We start from the raw sequence: 23,023 nt of genomic DNA, 5'->3' as shown, positions 1-23,023 counted from the left end.
CTTTTAAATGCATGATGCCATATATGGAGTCATTTAATATTCAACAAACCAAGCTATAGCTGTAGGATGCTAAGTCTGTATAAACAGACCTATTTCACTTTGTAAAGTTTCATAAGAACAGAACAGAATGAAACATAAGGACAATGGGATTGAATCAAACTGCCTTTGTTGTTCTGCTGTTGTGTCAAGATCGCTTAAACTGTTCTTCAAGTACTCATCAGATTTACTTCAACTTTATAGTCCTACAGCATCATCAGATTTACTTCAATTTTATAGTCCTTCAGCATCATCAGATTTACTTCAATTTTATAGTCCTTCAGCTTCATCAGATTTACTTCAATTTTATGGTCCTTCAGCATCATCAGATTTACTTCAATTTTATAGTCCTTCAGCTTCATCAGATTTACTTCAATTTTATGGTCCTTCAGCTTCATCAGATTTACTTCAATTTTATAGTCCTTCAGCTTCATCAGATTTACTTCAATTTTATAATCCTTCAGCATCATCAGATTTACTTCAATTTTATAGTCCTTCCGCTTCATCAGATTTACTTCAATTTTATAGTCCTTCCGCTTCATCAGATTTACTTCAATTTTATAGTCCTTCAGCATCATCAGATTTACTTCAATTTTATAGTCCTTCAGCATCATCAGATTTACTTCAATTTTATGGTCCTTCAGCATCATCAGATTTACTTCAATTTTATGGTCCTTCAGCTTCATCAGATTTACTTCAATTTTATAGTCCTTCAGCTTCATCAGATTTACTTCAATTTTATGGTCCTTCAGCTTCATCAGATTTACTTCAATTTTATGGTCCTTCAGCTTCATCAGATTTACTTCAATTTTATGGTCCTTCAGCTTCATCAGATTTACTTCAATTCTATGGTCCTTCAGCATCATCAGATTTACTTCAATTTTATGGTCCTTCAGCATCATCAGATTTACTTCAATTTTATGGTCCTTCAGCTTCATCAGATTTACTTCAATTTTATGGTCCTTCAGCATCATCCAGATTAACTTCAATTTTATGGTCCTTCAGCATCATCAGATTTACTTCAATTTTATGGTCCTTTAGCTTCATCAGATTTACTTCAATTTTATGGTCCTTCAGCATCATCAGATTTACTTCAATTTTATGGTCCTTCAGCATCATCAGATTTACTTCAATTTTATGGTCCTTCAGCATCATCAGATTTACTTCAATTTTATAGTCCTTCAGCATCATCAGATTTACTTCAATTTTATGCTCCTTCAGCATCATCAGATTTACTTCAATTTTATAGTCCTTCAGCATCATCAGATTTACTTCAATTTTATGGTCCTTCAGCATCATAAGTTACATTGTTTTTAAGCTTGTTTTTCTTTAGTGCTCTGGGCAAAAGATTGTTCGCGTAGGACAAGTGCGCTCTGGGCACATCTGTGCTGTCTGATCATGGTCTGCACTGTTCGCTTTATTTTGATTTTTTTCTATGAAGATGATGAATGGTCCAGATTGAAAAATGGACACAAAGTCTGTTGGTATGGGTAAATTACCATGGGCTCTTTCTAACCGTGCTGCCATTTATTTTTAACAAGCATCCCAGGTTCAATAGCCACCTTGTTCTTAGGTAATATTAATTCCAAATGGTATGATGAATTATATTTTGTTTGTTGTTATAAGGGTAGTTTGTCTGTGATTAAGTTGATCATAAACTAATATATACAGTTTGCACAGTTGAGTTATCTGTTTATTGTCTAGTGGCTTCACCATCCCAACTGACATTGGAATTTGTTCAACTTGACTTCTCTAAATTTGCAATTCAATCATTTGTAATCCAATAAGGAGGTCCCATGGCATTTCACTGTTACCATAATTGAACATGGAGCTGTCATAATGCAGAAAAATAGTAATTATGTTTACAGCGTTGTGGGGAGACTTTCAATAAAAAAATTGTGATTTAGCACTTCTGTAAATGATCGTTTCTTCATATTGATTTACTTATCTGAGTAGAAATAAGGCTGAGTTGTCTGAAACTCCAGCAATGGAATACTTTTTCAATGAATATTATAAAAGGTCATGTCCTGATTGATGAGTAAGCAGCTATTTTCCTTAACAAGTTAATGCCATGGAAAGTTTATCTTTGACACATGAGAATTAGTATAGTGTAATGAAATCACAGTTTTACTTTCTGTCAGGAATCCATGTCGTAAAACAGCTTTCATTTCCCAGGATTTTGACTTCTTTTTAATGTTAAAAAAGTTATAAAATAAAAAAAGTTTATGTTTGTGTTATATCAGTATAAAAGCAACATTTGATACTGAGTTCAAGGTTATTGACCTATTTACCTTTGCCACAGAAAAAACATAGACAATCATTTTGTTAGTAATATGACCTTCATTTATAAGAATATGTTTACTTACTAAAAAAAATACAATAAAATGTTTATTCACTTATTTGCTACAAAAGTATCTTGTATTTTCCAATGAAATATTATACCTGTCACTTAATTGCACTAAAATTGTTGTCACTGATTTTCATACTTTATATACTTATCTGTATTTTATGTTGAAAATAATATATTTTGTGACTTTAAACTCTCTCATCCATGCAGAAACACAGGATAGTTATATAGGGCATTTAACTTAAAAGTTTGTACTTTTAACATATTTTTGTGCTATCAACAGGGTTGTATTTAAACCATTGGAAGATGAATATGCAAAAAGAAAAACTATTTGCATCATCACTGGGTCAGTTTTTATGAAAAGAAATCTACAAGATTGATTTAACTTGGTCTTGTATTATTTGTTATGTGTCTGTTTATGACAAGAGGGACCCCACCACAGCCAACAGTTGTGTATTGTTTGTTATGTGTCTGTTTATTACAAGAGGGACCCCACCACAGCCAACAAGTGTGTATTGTTTGTTATGTGTCTGTTTATGACAAGAGGGACCCCACCACAGCCAACAAGTGTGTATTGTTTGTTTTGTGTCTGTTTATGACAAGAGGGACCCCACCACAGCCAACAAGTGTGTATTTTTTGTTTTGTGTCTGTTTATGACAAGAGGGACCCCACCACAGCCAACAAGTGTGTATTGTTTGCTTTGTCTCTGTTTATGACAAGAGGGACCCCACCACAGCCAACAGGTGTGTATTGTTTGTTTGTGTCTGTTTATGACAAGGGGGACCCACCACAGCCAACAAGTGTGTATTATTTGTTATGTGTCTGTTTATGACAAGAGGGACCCCACCACAGCCAACAAGTGTGTATTATTTGTTATGTGTCTGTTTATGACAAGAGGGACCCCACCACAGCCAACAAGTGTGTATTATTTGTTATGTGTCTGTTTATGACAAGAGGGACCCCACCACAGCCAACAAGTGTGTATTATTTGTTTTGTCTCTGTTTATGACAAGAGGGACCCTACGACAGCCAACAAGTGTGTATTGTTTGTTTTGTCTCTGTTTATGACAAGAGGGACCCCACCACAGCCAACAAGTGTGTATTATTTGTTTTGTCTCTGTTTATGACAAGAGGGACCCCACCACAGCCAACAAGTGTGTATTGTTTGTTTTGTGTCTGTTTATGACAAGGGGGACCCCACCACAGCCAACAAGTGTGTATTATTTGTTATGTGTCTGTTTATGACAAGAGGGACCCCACCACAGCCAACAAGTGTGTATTATTTGTTTTGTCTCTGTTTATGACAAGAGGGACCCCACAACAGCCAACAAGTGTGTATTGTTTGTTTTGTCTCTGTTTATGACAAGAGGGACCCCACCACAGCCAACAAGTGTGTATTGTTTTGTGTCTGTTTATGACAAGAGGGACCCCACCACAGCCAACAAGTGTGTATTGTTTTGTGTCTGTTTATGACAAGAGGGACCCACCACAGCCAACAAGTGTGTATTATTTGTTTTGTGTCTGTTTATGACAAGAGGGACCCTACGACAGCCAACAAGTGTGTATTGTTTGTTTTGTCTCTGTTTATGACAAGAGGGACCCAGGACAGCCAACAAGTGTGTATTGTTTGTTTTGTCTCTGTTTATGACAAGAGGGACCCCACCACAGCCAACAAGTGTGTATTGTTTGTTTTGTGTCTGTTTATGACAAGAGGGACCCTACGACAGCCAACAAGTGTGTATTGTTTGTTTTGTCTCTGTTTATGACAAGAGGGACCCCACCACAGCCAACAAGTTAAAAATTGCAGGTTTGGTTATGCTTAGTCTTCCCATGAAATATATTAGAAAGTGCAACATCTCTCATCCTGCTTGACACCATTTTGAATCCTCTGACTCCAAAAGCATTTAAATCAATGATCCTGAAGATATTGTGTGCTATTTAATTGGAGAGCTGTTCATGTTACCATTATCCTAAGCCCCAATTCCCTTTAATTGTTTATAAATCAGATTAACACTGATAGTCAATTACCTTTGGCCATGTCTGTATCATATTTGAATATAACTGGCATTAAGGTAAATCATTATATTCAGATACTCTATTCAATATGGTATCAAATTCACTTTTAAAATGATTGGCTACACAAATGTAATACTTTTGATTTATATCTTCATGTTAAACTATACATTAGAAATGCATCATTTATTGTTAAAAGGTAATCACATTCAAAGTCATGTTTATGTGAGAAGTAATAATTACTGTCAGAAAAACAGCAGTAACTTGTCATTTAACTGTTACAAATGTAAAATTTTTTATCGCTTAGTAAGTTTTATTAGATGATACAGTGAGCAGTAAACTTTTTCAATGTTTACTTAGGAAAAAACAGGCAATTGAGCCTGTAACTTTATGCTAGCTGCTTTAATATGTCAGTCCTTTAAATTTACGTGCAGAATATGGGGTAGTCAATTTTACGGAGCAAAGATTAAAAACTTGAGATTACATATCAGAAGATGATGGACTTAGTTTTAATATAGTTTTATATCTTTCTTTTTTCACATCTATGTTATAAGATTTAGAAACAAACTGTTTGGATTCAACGTGTTAAAGTTCAAAGGTCACACTCCTAACCTTTATGTTTATATTTTAGAGCATACCTTGACAACAAACCATTTTCACACCTTATGACTATTTGGAAAGAAGCCATTGTTTTGAGATTTGGAATGCTAGTTAAGATTTCCCTTTATCACCTAGGCAGCACAAAACTCCCAACTTCTCCAAGCTTCTGTGATATACATTGAGCAATAAATGTTCAACTTGATCAGTTCCTTACAGCTCCAAAGATGAGATGTGTTGATTGTTGTCTAATTGGTTCTCTTCCCTGATTAATTGCTATGGCATAGGGTACTAGATTCAAAGGTTAATCTGATTAATTAAAGTGACATAAAGGTGTTGCATTCAAAGGTGACTGACTGGAAGGTGACGAAATACATCATAATTAAGGAAAATGGTCTTTTATGAGGACATATTTTGAAGAAACAACAAAATAACTGCAAAACAATTACTGTTGATTCTAAGAAATGCTTATGCCTTCAGTCCTTGCTACATGAGCTGACATGTGATACTGTTTAAGGTAACACAAGTTTCTAGGATTTTTAACATCATTGACCTCCCAAAGTTCATTGTCAGCATTAAATTTGGCTGTCTATGGAAACAAAGATCTGTTGTTATTATTATACTCCTTTGTTTACTAGAATGAAGATAGATGTGCATGCATACATTTTTCAAGTGTCAATCAGTATTAATTTCTATTATGAATGCTTAAAAATTTTGGATTACCAATACTTTTCACTTGTTGATTTTGCAGAGTCTCTAGTGTATATTTGTCACTAAATAATTAATTATCTCCCTTGGTGATAAATTTGAACAATGTGGAGAAAAGCTGATAAAAAGCCTATAAATAAATTCAGCGATAAATTATGTGTTTTAATAGTGTAAAAAAGCATGTAAACAGTTGTGCATGCTCCATGATGATGCAGGTGTTATTACTTTCATTGACAAAGCTGCACAAGAAGTGTTTTTATGCTACTATTTTACATTAATTGCTTGTACATATGTCTAATAAATCTTAATTAAACTGTGCTTCATTAATTCCAGATGAATATTCTGAGATTGAAAATGATTTCCAGGTTTCGCCATTATTGCCGCCATTATTGCCGGAAATGATACAGGTTTTCATTTATGGATTTGCAAAAATGTTGATACCCACATCATTTGGCAATTTGATAATAGGATAGAAGTGCAAATGTTCTCAAAAAATAAGGTTATTACCCTTGTCTAATAGAATATTTGGTAGAATGGTTACCCTGATGTTTAGTATCTTTAACAGACATAGATAGTTATTTCTCACCTAAGAAAATGTAAACACGCTTGTGAACTCCTGACATTTTCATTTTGGCAGGATTGCCAAATTTTCTACTGTCTTATTGGAGAAAAATGAAGTGGCATTTTCCAACTTGCGTAAGAATAATAATTCATGGAATTTTGTGTAAAGGTGATGCAAGATGTATTATTTAGATGGAGAATTGGAGATGTCTAGGAATATACCAGCCATTTGTTATTGATTTACAAATTGCAGTAATTTGTCAGATTATGTAAGAAATGAAGAAGGAAGACAAATTGTTTACTTTTTTAGCTCGACTTTTCTATGAAAAGGGGAGCTATCCTACTCGCCCCGGCGTCGGCGTCGGCGTCGGGGTCGGCGTTGGCGTTGGCGTCACACCTTGGTTAAGTTTTTCGTACCACCCCACTTTATTTCAGAAGTATTACAAGTATGGCTTTGAAACTTACCATACTTGTTCACCATCATAACCTCCATCTACAGACAAGAGTACATAACTCTGTCAAGGTTTTTGACAGAATTATGGCCCTTTTTTGACTTAGAAAGTGTATTGAGCTTGGTTAAGTTTTTTGTACCACCTCACTTTATTTCAAAACCATTGGAGGTATTGCTTTTGAAACTGACCATACTTGTTTACCATCACGACCTTCATCAACAGACAAGAGGACATAACTCTGTCAAGGTTTTTGACAGAATTATGCCCTTTTTGACTTAGAAAATACATTGAATATGGGTAAAATCCACTTATTGCCTTAACCCTTTGAGATATTGCTTTGAAACTTTTAATGCTATTTCACATCATTACCCCATCTGTACGCAAGAGAAGGTAACTCTGTCAGGGATTGTTTTAAAATTAAGGCCTTTTATCGACTTAGAATCTTGGTTAAGTTTTTTGTACCAGTCAACTTTTTGACTGAACTGGTTGAGATATTAAATTGAAAGTTGGAATACTTGTTTACCATCATGGTCCCAAACATGGGCAGGAGAAGGTAATTCTGTTAAGGATTTTATTTGAATTATGGCCCTTTTTGACTTAGAAACTCAGTTAAAATTTTCATTCTTGTCCACTTGTTGACCTAACCATTTGAGATATTACTTTGGAAGTTGGAGTTCTTATGTGCCATCATGAGACCTATCTGTAAGCAAGAGAAGATAACTCTGTGAAAATGTTTCTTGATTTGTACTTAGAAATTCCTAGTTAAAGTCTTGTGTGCCCTTAACTGTCAAAGTTTTGTTTTATAGGCAAGCACTAAAAAAGTCGAGCGCGCTGTCCTTCTGACAGCTCTTGTCTTGTTTCTATTGTATTAAACTGTCTCCTGGTAACAACTGCCTACTTACAGTAATACATTATTATGAAGTCTGCTATAGAAAATGATAGTTTAGTGCATTTATAACCCTTATCATGCTAAGTTTGCAATGTGGACAAGTTTTCCTTTGAATTTATGATCATTCGTTGGTAGTATGAACCTTTTTGATAATATAAAATGCTTAATTTACAAGAAGCCTTACTTTATAGCACCTTGTCAGACTAAATTGATGTGCCAACTGGCCAAATAGTTATAATACTGATACCACAGAAAATCATTGATGCTAACATTCAAAGAGTTAGCGATCAGATTTTTAAAAGCGATACCATGAACTCTTAGAATAGATATTCTGCCAATTAGTTTAGAAATTCTCATAACTTAATAGTTTCATTACTTGATAATCTTTATTTCAGACCATTTCTCATATAGATTGTTCTCAGTTGTATAGTCTGTTTAAAGATATAGTACTTAAAAGATAAAAAATTTGTTAAAATTTTCCGTTCAACAAAAAATTTTCTGTTCAAGTAAGCAAAAAAAGAGGGAAATCTGTATTAATATTTGAATATCTGCAGTTTACAGTCAGTAAACTTGCCCTTACTTGCTTCACAATTATGTAATCAGTTGGACATGGTTTCTAAGGTAGTTGAAAGAAAACTTGAAAGCTGTCTATAGTTGTATTGATTATATTTCAAACCTTGTCAAATAAACCTTCTGCCCCTTTCCAGATGATATTATCCCAAGATATCTTTGCAATTGATTAATTGAATTTAATCGTATTTTTTTTAACCTTATCATTTTGAATTTGTGTAATGGATTTGCCCTGCTTTGAATTTGGAACAACCCATTCAAAATGTAAAGAATTTCTATATCAAAATATAGAAATATTAAGTTACCAACAAACAGTATAGTGTCTGCTCAGACAGCACAGATATGCAAACTGACCTTGCTCTGTACTGCATGGTTGGTTGCAAAGGCAAATCACTTGCACTTCCAATATGTTATAAATGTCTGCAGTTTTGTATTCTATGTTCTCTTGTTTTAATTACAGGAAATATAGACTACTCTTGTCCAGCCAATGGTGACTGTGAAATAACAAAGCGACGGAGGAAAGCATGTCAGGCTTGCCGCTTCCAAAAATGTCTTTTTGTCGGAATGCTCAGGGAAGGTAAGCAAGTCACATTGTATTTTTGTATGATGGCCCATTTTGTATATCAACAGTTTAGTAAATTCTTCAACTCCTTTCTTGCTTTTAGAAGTAAAATTTTTGCCTTGAAATTAAGTTTATTTTTTCCCCGTTTTAAGGCAGAAATGGTTAATGCATTAGTGTTTTATCTTTCCCTACTTCAATAATGTGTCATTAAATGCTGATTCAGGGGAAATGTTTGTTAACTTTCCTTTGAAATATTGTCTGTAATATAATTATCTATACATTGTCTGTCTGTGTATGGCAGCTCCATTAGCATTGCCATCAGAATGAAATCTGAGAACCATTTACATTGCCCTTTGGTCAGAAAAGACACCTTTTATGTTACAATGATGTCATTTACTACAGGAGAATTAAAAGGCTTTTAAAGCTGTTCTGCTCTCTCCCACTGTGTAAAAGCTGCTGTTCCGGTAAATGGATAACTAGATTAATTTTTTTCCGCAGATTTTTTCACTTTTACTTCAATATGTCCTTGAAAATGATGTAATTGTATCAAATCAATACAGGCATTAATACAATCTGCATACTTTTTATATGGGTATTTCTCATCACTGGTTTTTGTTACTCAGGTAGCAAGTTTATGTTAAAATAGATTAAATGCTTGAATGAAAATTTTATGACAGAATCTGCTTGAAAATATGATTGGTGGATAGTTGTTATTCATTTAATAATTATGAGGAAGTTTAAAAATTGTCTGAGTCATTGATGTGAACATGTATATACTATTATGAATACATCTCAATGTAGAAATTTAAATAATGGTCCAATATTTAAAAAAAAATTAAACAAACAAACCAGAATTATTGTCATTTACCCTTACCATAGTTTAAGATTGTTTTTTACTTGAATTCTAATGAAAGTTCATATATGGGCATGCCTTTTGGCATTCACTAATATCAGTTATCAAGATTATAAACTTTTTACACTGACTTTGTACTGATTGCAAAGAATGTTGTGAAAATTTTGAAGTGTTAAGTGCTCTTTAGGTGATTTCAAAATCAAAATACTAACATTAAGAAACTAACAGTAAATGGCCTTATTACAAGGATATGTAGTTGGATTTGTCTCGTATACGTTAAAAGACTTACATATTTTCTTACAATATTGTAGCTGCACGATCATATCAATTGCCAAAGCTTAATGGCAACTTTAACACCTTTTGGGATTCTGTAGTTTGTAAATTTGATTGAGGCCCATGCTATTCGCAGTCTTTAATTTGATTTACCAGTGATGACTGTAAAATGAGCATATTGTATTCTGATGATCTTTTAACAGGTCTTGATCAAATTAGTCGACTCGTCAAATCCAAGTTTAATAACAGTAAATTTATTGAAATTGTCACCTGCAACAAAAAGCCAATTTTCAGCATTTTCATAACTATTTAATAGGTGACATTTGCATATATCATTTATTAAGTAGATTTAATTCAGATTTTGAATGAATCATATGGTATTACCCTAGTGACCTAGCTAAAATATTCTAGCTAGCGTGAAGTCTTTATTTAAATTCTGCACGTTAAGCATTATTTTAAGTCAGTGATGCGGCAGTTGATACTTTTAACATTTGTAATGTTACATTTTGTATGAATGACATTTAAGCCGTTAGAATGATTGTTCTTTTTTTTTTCTTACCTGATTATAAAAATAGATATGAAAAGCCTTTAATGGATAACTACAATGGTAAATGATTTTAACGAGTTAAAGATACCGCTAGGTTTCTGATTACATTCACCGAAAGATTGCCGATACTAATCGGCAATACAGAAATTGATCCATGATTGAGATACTGTATATCTCTACACAGGTTTTCTGCTTTTATCGACCCATATGGTCACAAGGTCTGTAATTGTATCGGAGGAGGGGTTAATTGTAGGATTCGGTGTCCTATTATAATCTTATCATTGTTCATCAATAAACAAATTACGTTCCAAAAAAGGCGTAGATTGTTACAGTTACATTGCTCGTATTCACATTTTCGTACAATCATGATGAATATTCATGAACATTTTCACAAAATATATGTATTTGGTAATAAGTTTGTGAGTATGTAATGAATATTTTATGTTGCAATTAATATGAGTGTCACTGCTGTCACAGAGATAGATATCTTCATACGAAATAGTTATGATACATTCTACTTTATTAATATTTGAAGGACTGATTATGTTTGAAGGCAAGTCCATCTGCAATGCTGTATTCAGAAATCTGTATATTTAGTTTATTAGAGAAGTTGATGGTTATACTTGTGCAGTCTGTCCTTAAATTAAATTGTGTTAAGGACAATTAAAATCCTCAGTGCCTGTTGGAAATCAGCAAGAAAATATTTGTTCTTTAAAAGATTCAACAGGTTAAAAGTAATCAATATTTGAGAGTTACAATAAACTAGTTGGCTTAGAATCTATTATTATGTAGGAAATTTAACAGCAGGTCTAAATCATATTTATGTTGTTAAGACAATACATTACAGTCTGCATCTAATAAATTTGTTGTATTGCATATACCCCAGACTCTTAAATTCATATATTGGTTACAATAAACCTCAAGTGACTTGCAATTCAATTGATTCTTTAGACAATTAACCCACCTTTGCAGTCAGCTGAACGGTTTAATATTACAATAAAGCCCGGAAGTCACATTGCTGGCTTAATGTATTCAGTCCTGTAAAATTTCTGGTCTGGTTGGCTTCTTCAAAATATAAAAAACAGGTTGTTTCAGTTCATCCAGTGACTTACCCCAGCACCCAGTATCGTGGTTTGGCAAAATAGTAATTATGTTTTGGTTGTTTTGACAAATGTTCAAACAGTTTCAGATATTAAAAAAATAAGTCCATTATATAAATTTAGTTATGATAAGAAGTTAGCATTTGCATGTACTAAAAAGGCCTCATATATAACCAATAAAATATTATAAATGGTTAAAAATCTGCTTATATAACCAGTTCAAAAGTTAACTATCAGCTGTGTTTGTTCATATAATATGCAGAAACAAAATAGATTTAAATGTGTTACATCATCGTAACGACTTTTGGTATTTACTGTGGTGTAATTTTTGTAATGTTAAAACTGAGAGCTTTAATGGAATCATCATTTTATAAATGATATATATAGATTTGTGAAAAATGTCTTTTTCTGCACTTAAAGAGCAGAATACACACAATCTGGCTTATGTTTCATAATCGAAAGGCTAAGGTTCAAGAACATAGGAGTTTAATCAGAGAAATATTTGCTAAAGTGCCAGAAATTTAACATATATTGTATTGAAAAGATTGGGAGAACAGATTTTAGGGTATGCTTTTCAATCCAATCTCATGTCAAATAAAAGTTCTGCTAATCTTATAATCACAAATTGGAACGTTTGACATTTAAAAGCATAATTTATTTATGTAGCTGCACTTTTTGAGAAAATTACAGATGTTTGGCAGGCTTTGAAATTTTGGTTCACTTAAGATGTACTTGGCAGCAGCATATGAAAAGACTATCAGATGATATTTTACAGAATTTTACAGCATAAGTGGGAGTAAAAAAACACTAATTTGGCATTCACTGAGTTTGAAGAAAAATGTGCTAGAAATGCTAGGAGATCCAGCTGACTGTGATTTAAGTTTAGTAATTTGATGCAGTTCTATTTCATTATAAGATTATATATTATTCTAGGAAGATTTTATCTATCTATCAAAAATGATATTGTGCAGCAGCAAAAAAAAAAAAATATTATGAAGTGTATGATTTGCAGTAGACTCTAGGTTTAATTTTGGCATGGATAGCCCCTCAAACATTTAGAACAAAGGTTGCAAGTTGTTTATTTATAAGTACCTTACAATCTTACGTTACAAAACATTAACCAAGTAGAATTCTTCAACTTGATAAATGAAATGCATTTGGTTTAAAATCTAGTTTAGATCATTCATGAAGTAACTGACAGACACATGATAATTTGTTTTAAGGATTCCTATGAAATTAAATGGATTTGAATATAGTTTCACAATATTGCCTTGTTTGACCAGACATGCATTATTTAACAGCCTTGTTTGACGCAATGGTATGCAGTACGTTTGAAAGAAATAAACAATTTTACTTTATGAATTTGCATATTTTTGTGTGAACTACGTGATATTTTTCTAGCTGACTAAGTCTCATTAAAGTTTAAAGGGGCCTTTAGCTTTAATTTTCTGTTGAGAAAACAATTCAAATTAAGAATTTCAGAAATATAATCTTGGAAAAGTGCATCATATCACTGTTAAACCTTCTTCAAAACAATATCTGCCATTTATGACGCGTCTGTGACATTTGTGCTAAAAAAGACCAGGAAACGAATTGTCCGCAATAATAATTTAGATGTAGAGAGCGGACCAGTACTGGTTAGTGGAATCCAGCGGTTTCCTTATTGTTTATGTATATTGTATCGTCTCAATGGATATCATTTTCCATCTTAATTCATTTAATATGAAGATTATAATTATGAAACAATTTTATTTAAAAATAACATATTTAATGGTTAGAAAAGCTGAAGGCAGCTTTAATGTTTATAATTCAACTCTTAGTCCTGATGAATAAAGATTGGTTATATTCTAATTGGAAAGAATTGTATGCACCTTCACGTACATCAATCAGTCCAACTGGTGCATTTTACATCTTAAATGTGTTTAAACCATAAATAATTCATAAGGTGATAGCTTATAAAGTACTACATTATAATAATTATTTAAGGTAACCAGAACTTGCCTAATGTTTTTCCCCCCATATTATAATTTGCATGTATTCAGATTGACTTTTCTCAAGAAAAAATTCAGAAGGCTGTTTAAATGAAACTTAAGTGATTTGTTTCTGATTCATAGGCTTCACATATAAGTTTTTAGAAATGGTTGTACCATTTTAAGCATGATGTAGGAAGCTAAAGGCATGTTGAGCATTGCTGTGTACAGGTTTTGGTGGCATTTTTAGCTCGACTTTTCTATGAAAAGGGGAGCTATCCTACTCGCTCTGGCGTCGGCGTCGGCGTTGGCGTCACACCTTGGTTAAGTTTTTCGTACCACCCCACTTTATTTCAGAAGTATTACAAGTATGGCTTTGAAACTTACCATACTTGTTCACCATCATAACCTCCATCTACAGACAAGAGTACATAACTCTGTCAAGGTTTTTGACAGAATTATGGCCCTTTTTTGACTTAGAAAGTGTATTGAGCTTGGTTAAGTTTTTTGTACCACCTCACTTTATTTCAAAACCATTGGAGGTATTGCTTTGAAACTGACCATACTTGTTTACCATCACGACCTTCATCAACAGACAAGAGGACATAACTCTGTCAAGGTTTTTGACAGAATTATGCCCCTTTTTGACTTAGAAAATACATTGAATATGGGTAAAATCCACTTATTGCCTTAACCCTTTGAGGTATTGCTTTGAAACTTTTAATGCTATTTCACATCATTACCCCCATCTGTACGCAAGAGAAGGTAACTCTGTCAAGGATTTGTTTTAAAAATTAAGGCCTTTTATCGACTTAGAATCTTGGTTAAGTTTTTAGTACCAGTCCACTTTTTGACTGAACTGTTTGAGATATTAATTTGAAAGTTGGAATACTTGTTTACAATCATGATTCCCAAACATGTCCAGGAGAAGGTAATTCTGTCAAAGATTTTATTTGAATTATGGCCCTTAACTGTCAATGTTTTGTATTATAGGCAAGCACTAAAAAACTTCAAAAATCTAAAAAAATTCATTCCTATCCACTTGTTCACTTTACCATAAATTATGTCATATAAACATTGCGGTAATATTCAAGGGTATCAAACAACTAGTTTTTTTTTCTTTCTTACCAGCCCTCTTTTGACTTAAACATTTCAAACTTTGCTGCAGTGTTCAAGGGTATCACACAATTCAGTAAAATAATTCTTCACTAAATATCTTAATGCTCATGGCCATTGTTCACTTTAAAAATACAGAGATTCTTGTATTGCCTTTTACTGCAAAAACTTTTTTTATTGGCAAGCAATAAAAAAAGTCGAGCGCGCTGTCTTACGGACAGCTCTTGTTAAAAAGGTTATGGTTAGAAACAAAGTTACAACACCCACGCTGGTTATATCCTGGCTGCTTATGTCTGATATTCCTCGTATACAAAGTTTACAGAGAGTAATAAAAACATTTTAAACATGTTTTTGTTAACCCTCCTTAAAGTTGTTTTTATATGCACTGAATAGTTTACAAAATATTGTCTTGAAACAAGGGCGTGCTATGGATTCCCCTTGAACTCTGTACGGATCAATGAACGGCTTCATATAGTATCAACTGCTGTTTTTATCCAATAAATTTTGGGAATGTAGTTATATAAATAGCACAGTCTCGTTCAATACAATAAAGCGATGTTGCGAAACGACTTCCTCTAACCATTGTCGTCATTCTTAGCATATGTTTCTTATTGCCTCTATCGTTTGTATTTACGTCATAGAGTGGAAGAGGCATTGTAAAAAACTGCTTTGTACGCATGTGTGTCTTTTTTCTCCACCCTTTCATCATACATTTTTTTTTCTATCCATAATATTGTTAAGTGGATTATATAAAGAATTCAAGTTTGATAGTATGAATGTGGTTTTTACTTACTTTCATGATAGTATTGTACAAAGGTTTTTCTCTGAGAATGTTCAGTGAATTCTTTCATTAACCCTGTCTTAATGAATTGTGTTCAGACAGTAACAAGAAACGGGTTAAATTGATTGTTTAATTTATTTGTTCATTTAACTTGATAGCTAGCACTTTCTTTGACATGTTTATCTGTGGATTTTATGTTTGGCTAGTATTTCTCTGACATATTAAGTAACTTTCTTAGATTATAATGATTTCTTTTAAACCTCTTTTAAAGGAGCAACCTGTCACTTTTTCAGGACCAGAATTACTACTGTTTGAGCTGTATTAGTGTACAATAACAAGCTCAAAATCCTTGACCAGTTCTTTCTTGATGTTAAGATCAGTTTACCTGATAGTACTAGTCTTAGTCTGGTCCGTACAAGTCTTATTATCCAAAGTTCAAACCTTGGTTCCTTTATTCCCCTTAGTACAAACCCCAGTCTGGTTCTATTATAATTCTCCTAATTTTGCTTCTTTTTCATTCTCTAGTTATTTTTTGTGTATTGGTATTTCAGATTACAATAATTATGTAAACATCACCAAGAAATAATGTAAAAAGTCTTTACAACAGATTATTATTACTGTTATACAACATATGGTCTGGAGATTTGTCCTCTTTCTAACTCTCAAAAATATTTTTCTGCTGCTAATTTGGGGTTTATGCCCTAGACTGCTATAAGAAATATTTATCTCATCTTTTCAAATTTCACATTTATCTCATCTTTTCAAATTTCACATTCTATATTGACCATTATTGACTTTTACTTTTCGTGATTTTACATACTAGTTGTAAGCAATCTTAAGCCTAACTGCAAGTTATTTACCACCTTACATAAGTATACATGTCATTTTGAAAGAAAGTTATTATAAAAGAAAGTTCGTTCACCTGATGAGTTATGTAACAGAATATTATCCTTTGATGTAATTTTTTTTGGGGGAAGTGATTCTGGTATTTCACATTAGAGAATGTCAGCTTAGCCTTTCAGGTATGGTTTATTGGGGGGTATCTACGTTATGTTCCATCAACACTTTTTTTGTCTGACATTCATGTTTCTATGATGTAAAAATATGTATGAGAGTATAATGACCTGGGAAAATATTTACCAGGATATAGTACCTGTTGTCATAGGTCTAATGTTTGTAATTAGAACTGTCATTTATTTCTGAAATTTTCATCAGTTACAACAAGTTTTTTGTGTGCATGTGTTTTTATGCCACCGCAGCATCTGCGATGCGGTGGCAAATAGCGATTCACCTGTGTGTGTGTGCGTGTGTTGGTGTGTGTGTTTGTGTGTGTGTTATATAGATTATATAGTGATTTTAAAAAATCTTCTTGTGAAAAACCACTAGTCCAATTTCAACCAAACTTGGCAGGATTTTTCCTTGGGTGAAGGGCTTCCAAAGTTGTTCAAAGAATTTTATTCCATGCAGAAATCTGGTTGCCATGGCAACCAAAAGGAATTATAAGAATAAATTTAAAAAATCTTCTTGTAAAGACCCAAGAGGCCTAGAGCTTAGATATTTTGCATAAGGCATTGTCTGGTAGACCTCTAACAAGATTGTTCAAATTATAGCCCTGGGGTCAAAATTGGCCCCGCCCAGAGGGTCATTGATTTTCACTATGTACATATAGTAAAAACTTAAAATACCTTCTTGTAAAAACCCAAAAGGCCTAGAGCTTAGATATTTTGCATAAGGGATCTTCTGGTAGACCCTTACCAAGATTGTTCAAATTATAGCCCTTGGGTCAAAATCGGCCCCGCCCCGGGGTCATTGATATTCACTATATGTACATATAGTAAAAACTTAAAACACCTTCTTGTAAAGACCCAAAAGACCTAGAGCTTAGATATTTTGCATAAGGCATTTTCTGGTAGACCTCTACCCAGATTGTTCAAATTATAGCCCTGGGGTCAAAATCGGCCCGCCCCGGGGTCATTGGTTTTCCTTATATGTATATAGTAAAAACTTATAGTAAAAACTTCAAAAAAAATTCTTCTAGCAATTGACAAATGCTAGAGGTTAGATATTTTGCATGAAACATTGTGTAGTAAACCTCTAGCAAGATTGTTCAAATTATAGCCCTGGGGTCAAAATTGCCACCGCCCTTGGGGTCATTGATTTCAATATATACATATACTAAAAAATAAATAAATCTTATTGTCTGAAGGTACAAGGCTTAGAGCTTTAATATTTGTTAAATTGTATCATCTGAAGGTACTCTACAAAAGTTATTCAAATTTTGCCTCTTGTGTCAAAATTAGCCCCGCCCCCTGGTGGCCATAGGTTTCCTTATATGTATATAGTACAAACTTAAAAAATCAAATTATAAGAATAAATTTAAAAAATCTTCTTGTAAAGACCCAAAAGGCCTAGAGCTTAGATATTTTGCATAAGGCATTGTCTGGTAGACCTCTAACAAGATTGTTCAAATTATAGCCCTGGGGTCAAAATTGGCCCCGCCCAGAGGGTCATTGATTTTCACTATGTACATATAGTAAAAACTTAAAATACCTTCTTGTAAAAACCCAAAAGGCCTAGAGCTTAGATATTTTGCATAAGGGATCTTCTGATAGACCCTTACCAAGATTGTTCAAATTATAGCCCTTGGGTCAAAATCGGCCCCGCCCCGGGGTCATTGATATTCACTATATGTACATATAGTAAAAACTTAAAACACCTTCTTGTAAAGACCCAAAAGACCTAGAGCTTAGATATTTTGCATAAGGCATTTTCTGGTAGACCTCTACCCAGATTGTTCAAATTATAGCCCTGGGGTCAAAATCGGCCCCGCCCCGGGGGTCATTGGTTTTCCTTATATGTATATAGTAAAAACTTATAGTAAAAACTTCAAAAAAAATTCTTCTAGCAATTGACAAATGCTAGAGGTTAGATATTTTGCATGAAACATTGTGTAGTAAACCTCTAGCAAGATTGTTCAAATTATAGCCCTGGGGTCAAAATTGCCACCGCCCTTGGGGTCACTGATTTCAATATATACATATAGTAAAAAATAAATAAATCTTATTGTCTGAAGGTACAAGGCTTAGAGCTTTAATATTTGTTAAATTGTATCATCTGAAGGTACTCTACAAAAGTTATTCAAATTTTGCCTCTTGTGTCAAAATTAGCCCCGCCCCCTGGTGGCCATAGGTTTCCTTATATGTATATAGTACAAACTTAAAAAATCATCTTCTCTAAATTTACAAAGGCTAGAGTTAAGATATTTTGCATGAAAAATTGTGTAGTGAACCTCTGGCAAGATTATTCAAATTATAGCCCTGGGGTCAAAATTGGTTCCGCCCCGGGGGTCATTGATTTTCATTATGTACATATAGTGAAAAAATTAAAAAATATATTTGTCTGAAGGTTCAAGGCATAGAGCTTTGATGTTTGATATATGATATCATTTATAGGTCCTCTACCAAAGTTGTTCAAAATTTTCCCCTGGTGTCAAAATTGGCCCTGCCCGGGGCAGTGATTCTCATTATGTACACATAGCAAAAACAGAAAATAAAACAAATGTTTTCTGAATGGGAGAAAGCTATAGCTTAGATATTTGACTTGAAATGTTGTTTGGTGGACCTGTATCAAAATTGTTTTGAATTAAACCCTTGTGTCAAAATTATGCCTTGCCCAAGGGGACAGTGACCTACTTTCTTGTCCTTTGGTGTGCAGCAATGACATTTTGACACAGTTTTAGTTGTAAAATTGAACTTTGATATCAGGTGACCTAGATTTTGATGATGTGACCTACTTTCTTGTCCTTTGATGTACAGCTATGAAATTTGAACCATGCGGTGGCATAGCATTTTTCTCAAATGCAATCTTGTTTTGCCTCTCAGATACAAGATCAACATTCTTTTTTTTAACCAGTTTGTGACGAAATAGGTAGACTCAAGTAATTGCTGTAAAACTATTTGTTATTTATCTAACTACACCATAAAGTATTGGAGTAATCATTCTAGGTTGATGACAGATGGTTTCTCAAAATCAGTTGTTTTGTGTCTTAACCCTACTTCTGCCATGGACTTGTTCAACTTAATGGTCCAACATTAGTGGGTCAGAGGGAAAATTAATCACTTAAAGCTTGTTTAGCTCTGGTTGGTTTCCCCTTGTATTGAGACTGTTTGGTTTCTTCTTGTATGGATGTTCTCTTTGGATTCCCCTTGTATGGAAGCTGACTGTTTAGTTACCACTTATGTGGACCTAGTCTAGGAGTTGTTTTTAAGGAAGGGTGGACGTTATTTGAATATAGTGTTGATATATTTTTAAAGCTGAAGACATTGTTCCTTAAATTTTTCTATCTTAATGTTCATTAGACACAGTCATTTAGATTATAAACATTTGGTAACTTTTAGAAAAGTACAGCTATCCTTGTCAACTTAGTCAGGTTCCTTTATTTGATATATTTCTAAAGCTGAAGACATTTGTCCTATCTTAATGGTGACTTACACACAATCTTATAGATCTTTACTACATGATATAAGCATAAGGTAACTTTTAAAAAAAGTACGGCTTTCCTTGTCAACTTTAAAATGAACTATATTTATGACAAAGTCCAAGGTTATTCTACATGATTTATGTACCCATTTATACTATCTATCCTTCAGGCGGTGCTATCAATGTTGATGATGTTTACAGGTCTACAGAGAAAATGGTCAATGCTTATATTAATTGAAAATATTGATATAACTGGCAGTTCACCAGAGCAGAGACATTGCTTGGGATTGCTTGAATAGCAAGTCCAATGGGAAATTGCTGTAATTGAAAATTTGCATTTAAATGAGATTGCATAATTTGCATATTGCAAGACACCAAATTTTCGACTTGAATTACCTAAAACAATGCAGTACAGATTACATGACACAATTAATTACTTTTTACATGATATATTAAAGAGATATTACATGCTATTTATATCAAATTTCCTGTTCCTTCAATTTCAGAAAAAAATGTAAGATGTCCTTGCATGTTATCATGCAACTTGGCTTTAATGTCTTAAATAAAACATGATAAAGTTTCCATGATTACATATAATAATGCTGGTAAATTATTTTGTTATAAAATAGGTTACATTGACTTTAGTTTAAATGAACTTTGAACTGTGAGTCTAAAGAACAATTGATTAATTGACAAAGCAACAATTATGTTAATTTGATTGAAGCCACTCACAGGAAATGCATGAGAAATTATGTTTCTGATTTTCATCCATTTGCCTAGAAGGTTTCTTAATTAGTAGATTAATTTATGATTGTGAATTTACACAAACATGGAAACCCAATTAACTATGTCAGTAGTTCTTATTTAGAATATTGTCCTAATCTTTGTCATGAATATTTATTACTTTGTTAATGATTCTCTTCTTGGATGATTAATATTAGAGACTTATGTTTAGTTTCTTCTCAAACATACACTAGTATAAAATATCGTCATAATTAGAACATAATTGAATAAATTATGTAAGAATGTAGCAAAAATTGTCTGTTTGGTTTATAACTTGTTGCTTAATGTAGTATACCATCTGTTATAGACTTTAATACATTAAGTGTAAATACAATCAATTTTGGGTTATTTTACCTGTGTATTTTTGCTCCAACATGATATGATTTCCAGTCACAAGGTTCTGATAAATCATTCAGATTACAGCCGTAGAACTTTTATCCTACCAATGTTTGTATACAGATTGTCAAACAATATAGATCACACAATCATATACTCTGTAACAAATCTGAGGTTATATGTAATAACATGGCCTGATTCTCGCCACTGTGTTAATTGTCTTGTTCAGTTATCTTCCATTTTGTAGGACAGAAGCCACCTTGCACAGTCTTTTTCAGAGTAATTGTTTTTTCCAAATGATTTGTTCTCATTTTCAGAGTTGATTGATTTAGGTTTTGGCAGTTATGCAAGAAAGTACTAGATGTGATTTGTGTTGGTTTTGAGTTTTGTATTATCTCTTACAGTGATTGTGATTGTAAAAAGACATTTTTATGGCACCTCCTGTTGTTGTTTTGCTGTGTGCCATAGGCTTTTATGATACAAAATTAAGATGGTTTGGCAAAGAATGTACTTAACTTAATAGCACAGTTGTGAAATAATATTCTAGCTAAAGCAATATTATTTTCTTGCCCCCACTTCAATACCTTTAATATATGAGAGGGAATTTCAGAATTGTTGTAGCACATCCAGTAAGGTTAATTGATCTTTTTAATGTGACTTTGTCAACAATAATTGTAATTAAATTGTTGATATACTCCAAGTTGAAAGCAATTTCTCATATAGATCAGATTGTAGCAGCAATTCAGTTATTCTGTTTCTACAAATTGATCAATTTTCCCCATCATATTGAGCTACTTATCTTTCAGTGCTTTGTTATCTAATGTATTACCCTTTCTTTCAATTGTAACAAGAAACACTTGTACATTTCTCTTTCTGTTTTCCCCTATATGAAATAACTTCCTCATAGCACATGTAATTTGTTCATAGATTATTTTCTTCTTAACTGAGTTACACAATGAATTGGTTTTTTCCCCAAGATTTGAAACATTGTTTTATTAATTAGCATTCAGATTTGAAATAATGATATCAAATTGTGATGACAATTACCTTGTAATGATTCATGCAAGAACCAAGAGACACTTGCGGTGTTGTCATGTCATCATCATCATTTTTTTGTGTGTGTAGAATTTCTAGTGTGATCAATTGCTGGAATATGATCATACATTGTAGTTGTTAATAAATTTTGTTTGTATTTGTAATGAAGAAATTCTATTTTTAAAGTATTTAACAACATGGACAGGATTCAATCCATGTACATGTAGGTAACCCATCATTTTATCTTGTCTAGTAAACAGTCTGTGTGAAGTTTGGATGTTATTGATGAAGTTTGAAGAGCATTTACTGGAACTTCACTGAGTTATATAAATGAATTGCATCATCATGCATTAGTAAAGAGAGGGGAAATTACTATTATAAGGAAATTATTGTAGTTGTATCAGAGTTACTGTTCATGAACTTATTTTCTTATTTTCAGGTGTGAGGTTAGACAGGGTTAGAGGAGGTAGACAAAAGTACAAGAGATCTCCAGATTCATATCCATATGTGCAACAAATATTCCCCATTGTAAAGAAACAATGTCTTGACAGTTCATATAGTGGTATGTATTAATTTTCAGTATTCAACCATTTCCATACTTTAATTGAGAGATAAACTTTGTTTCTTGGTCTTTTTCATTCAGTGTTGTTTTTAGGTGTTGTTAAATATTAAATAAGTTATTATTGAGCAAAAGTGTGCTATAAGACAGCTGGGTTGTGCAGGCAGTTGAGATTTTTAATTTTAGGTTGCCAACCATGCAGTTAACACAGTAAGCTGTATAAATAATAATAGAATAAGAAAATGTTGTGGGCTTGATTGATGACATAGGTAGTAATTATCAGTAGCAAAAAGTCTAAAAGAACAGATACTATATGCTGCTGAGTCTGGCATACAATTGTTTCTCTGACATTTAAAGATATAACAAACAACAAACAAAAAAATTAAACAGCGCCACTATATTCACGTGGGTGCTAAATTGGACTGAAAGAGCGTATAATACCATGAATTCCATAT

At 32.9% G+C, this 23,023-nt stretch overlaps 1 protein-coding gene across 1 annotated transcript in view; it reads left to right on the top strand.

Moving 5' to 3' along the window:
* The first annotated feature begins 1,501 nt into the window (after positions 1 to 1,501).
* The window catches only part of LOC132727465 (steroid hormone receptor ERR2-like), a 33,191-nt gene continuing 11,669 nt past the window's right edge, over positions 1,502 to 23,023 (top strand). The window contains exons 1-3 of the mRNA XM_060712994.1: positions 1,502 to 1,526; positions 8,635 to 8,751; positions 22,449 to 22,571. Of these exons, the coding sequence (XP_060568977.1) occupies positions 1,502 to 1,526; positions 8,635 to 8,751; positions 22,449 to 22,571 (265 nt within the window). The remainder of the gene's footprint in view (positions 1,527 to 8,634; positions 8,752 to 22,448; positions 22,572 to 23,023) is intronic.

This window comes from Ruditapes philippinarum, unplaced genomic scaffold, assembly GCF_026571515.1.
Source record: "Ruditapes philippinarum isolate M1 unplaced genomic scaffold, ASM2657151v2 ctg5261_1_1_1_1, whole genome shotgun sequence".
NCBI lineage: Eukaryota > Metazoa > Mollusca > Bivalvia > Venerida > Veneridae > Ruditapes > Ruditapes philippinarum.
This window is presented reverse-complemented; position numbering and strand designations above follow the sequence as displayed.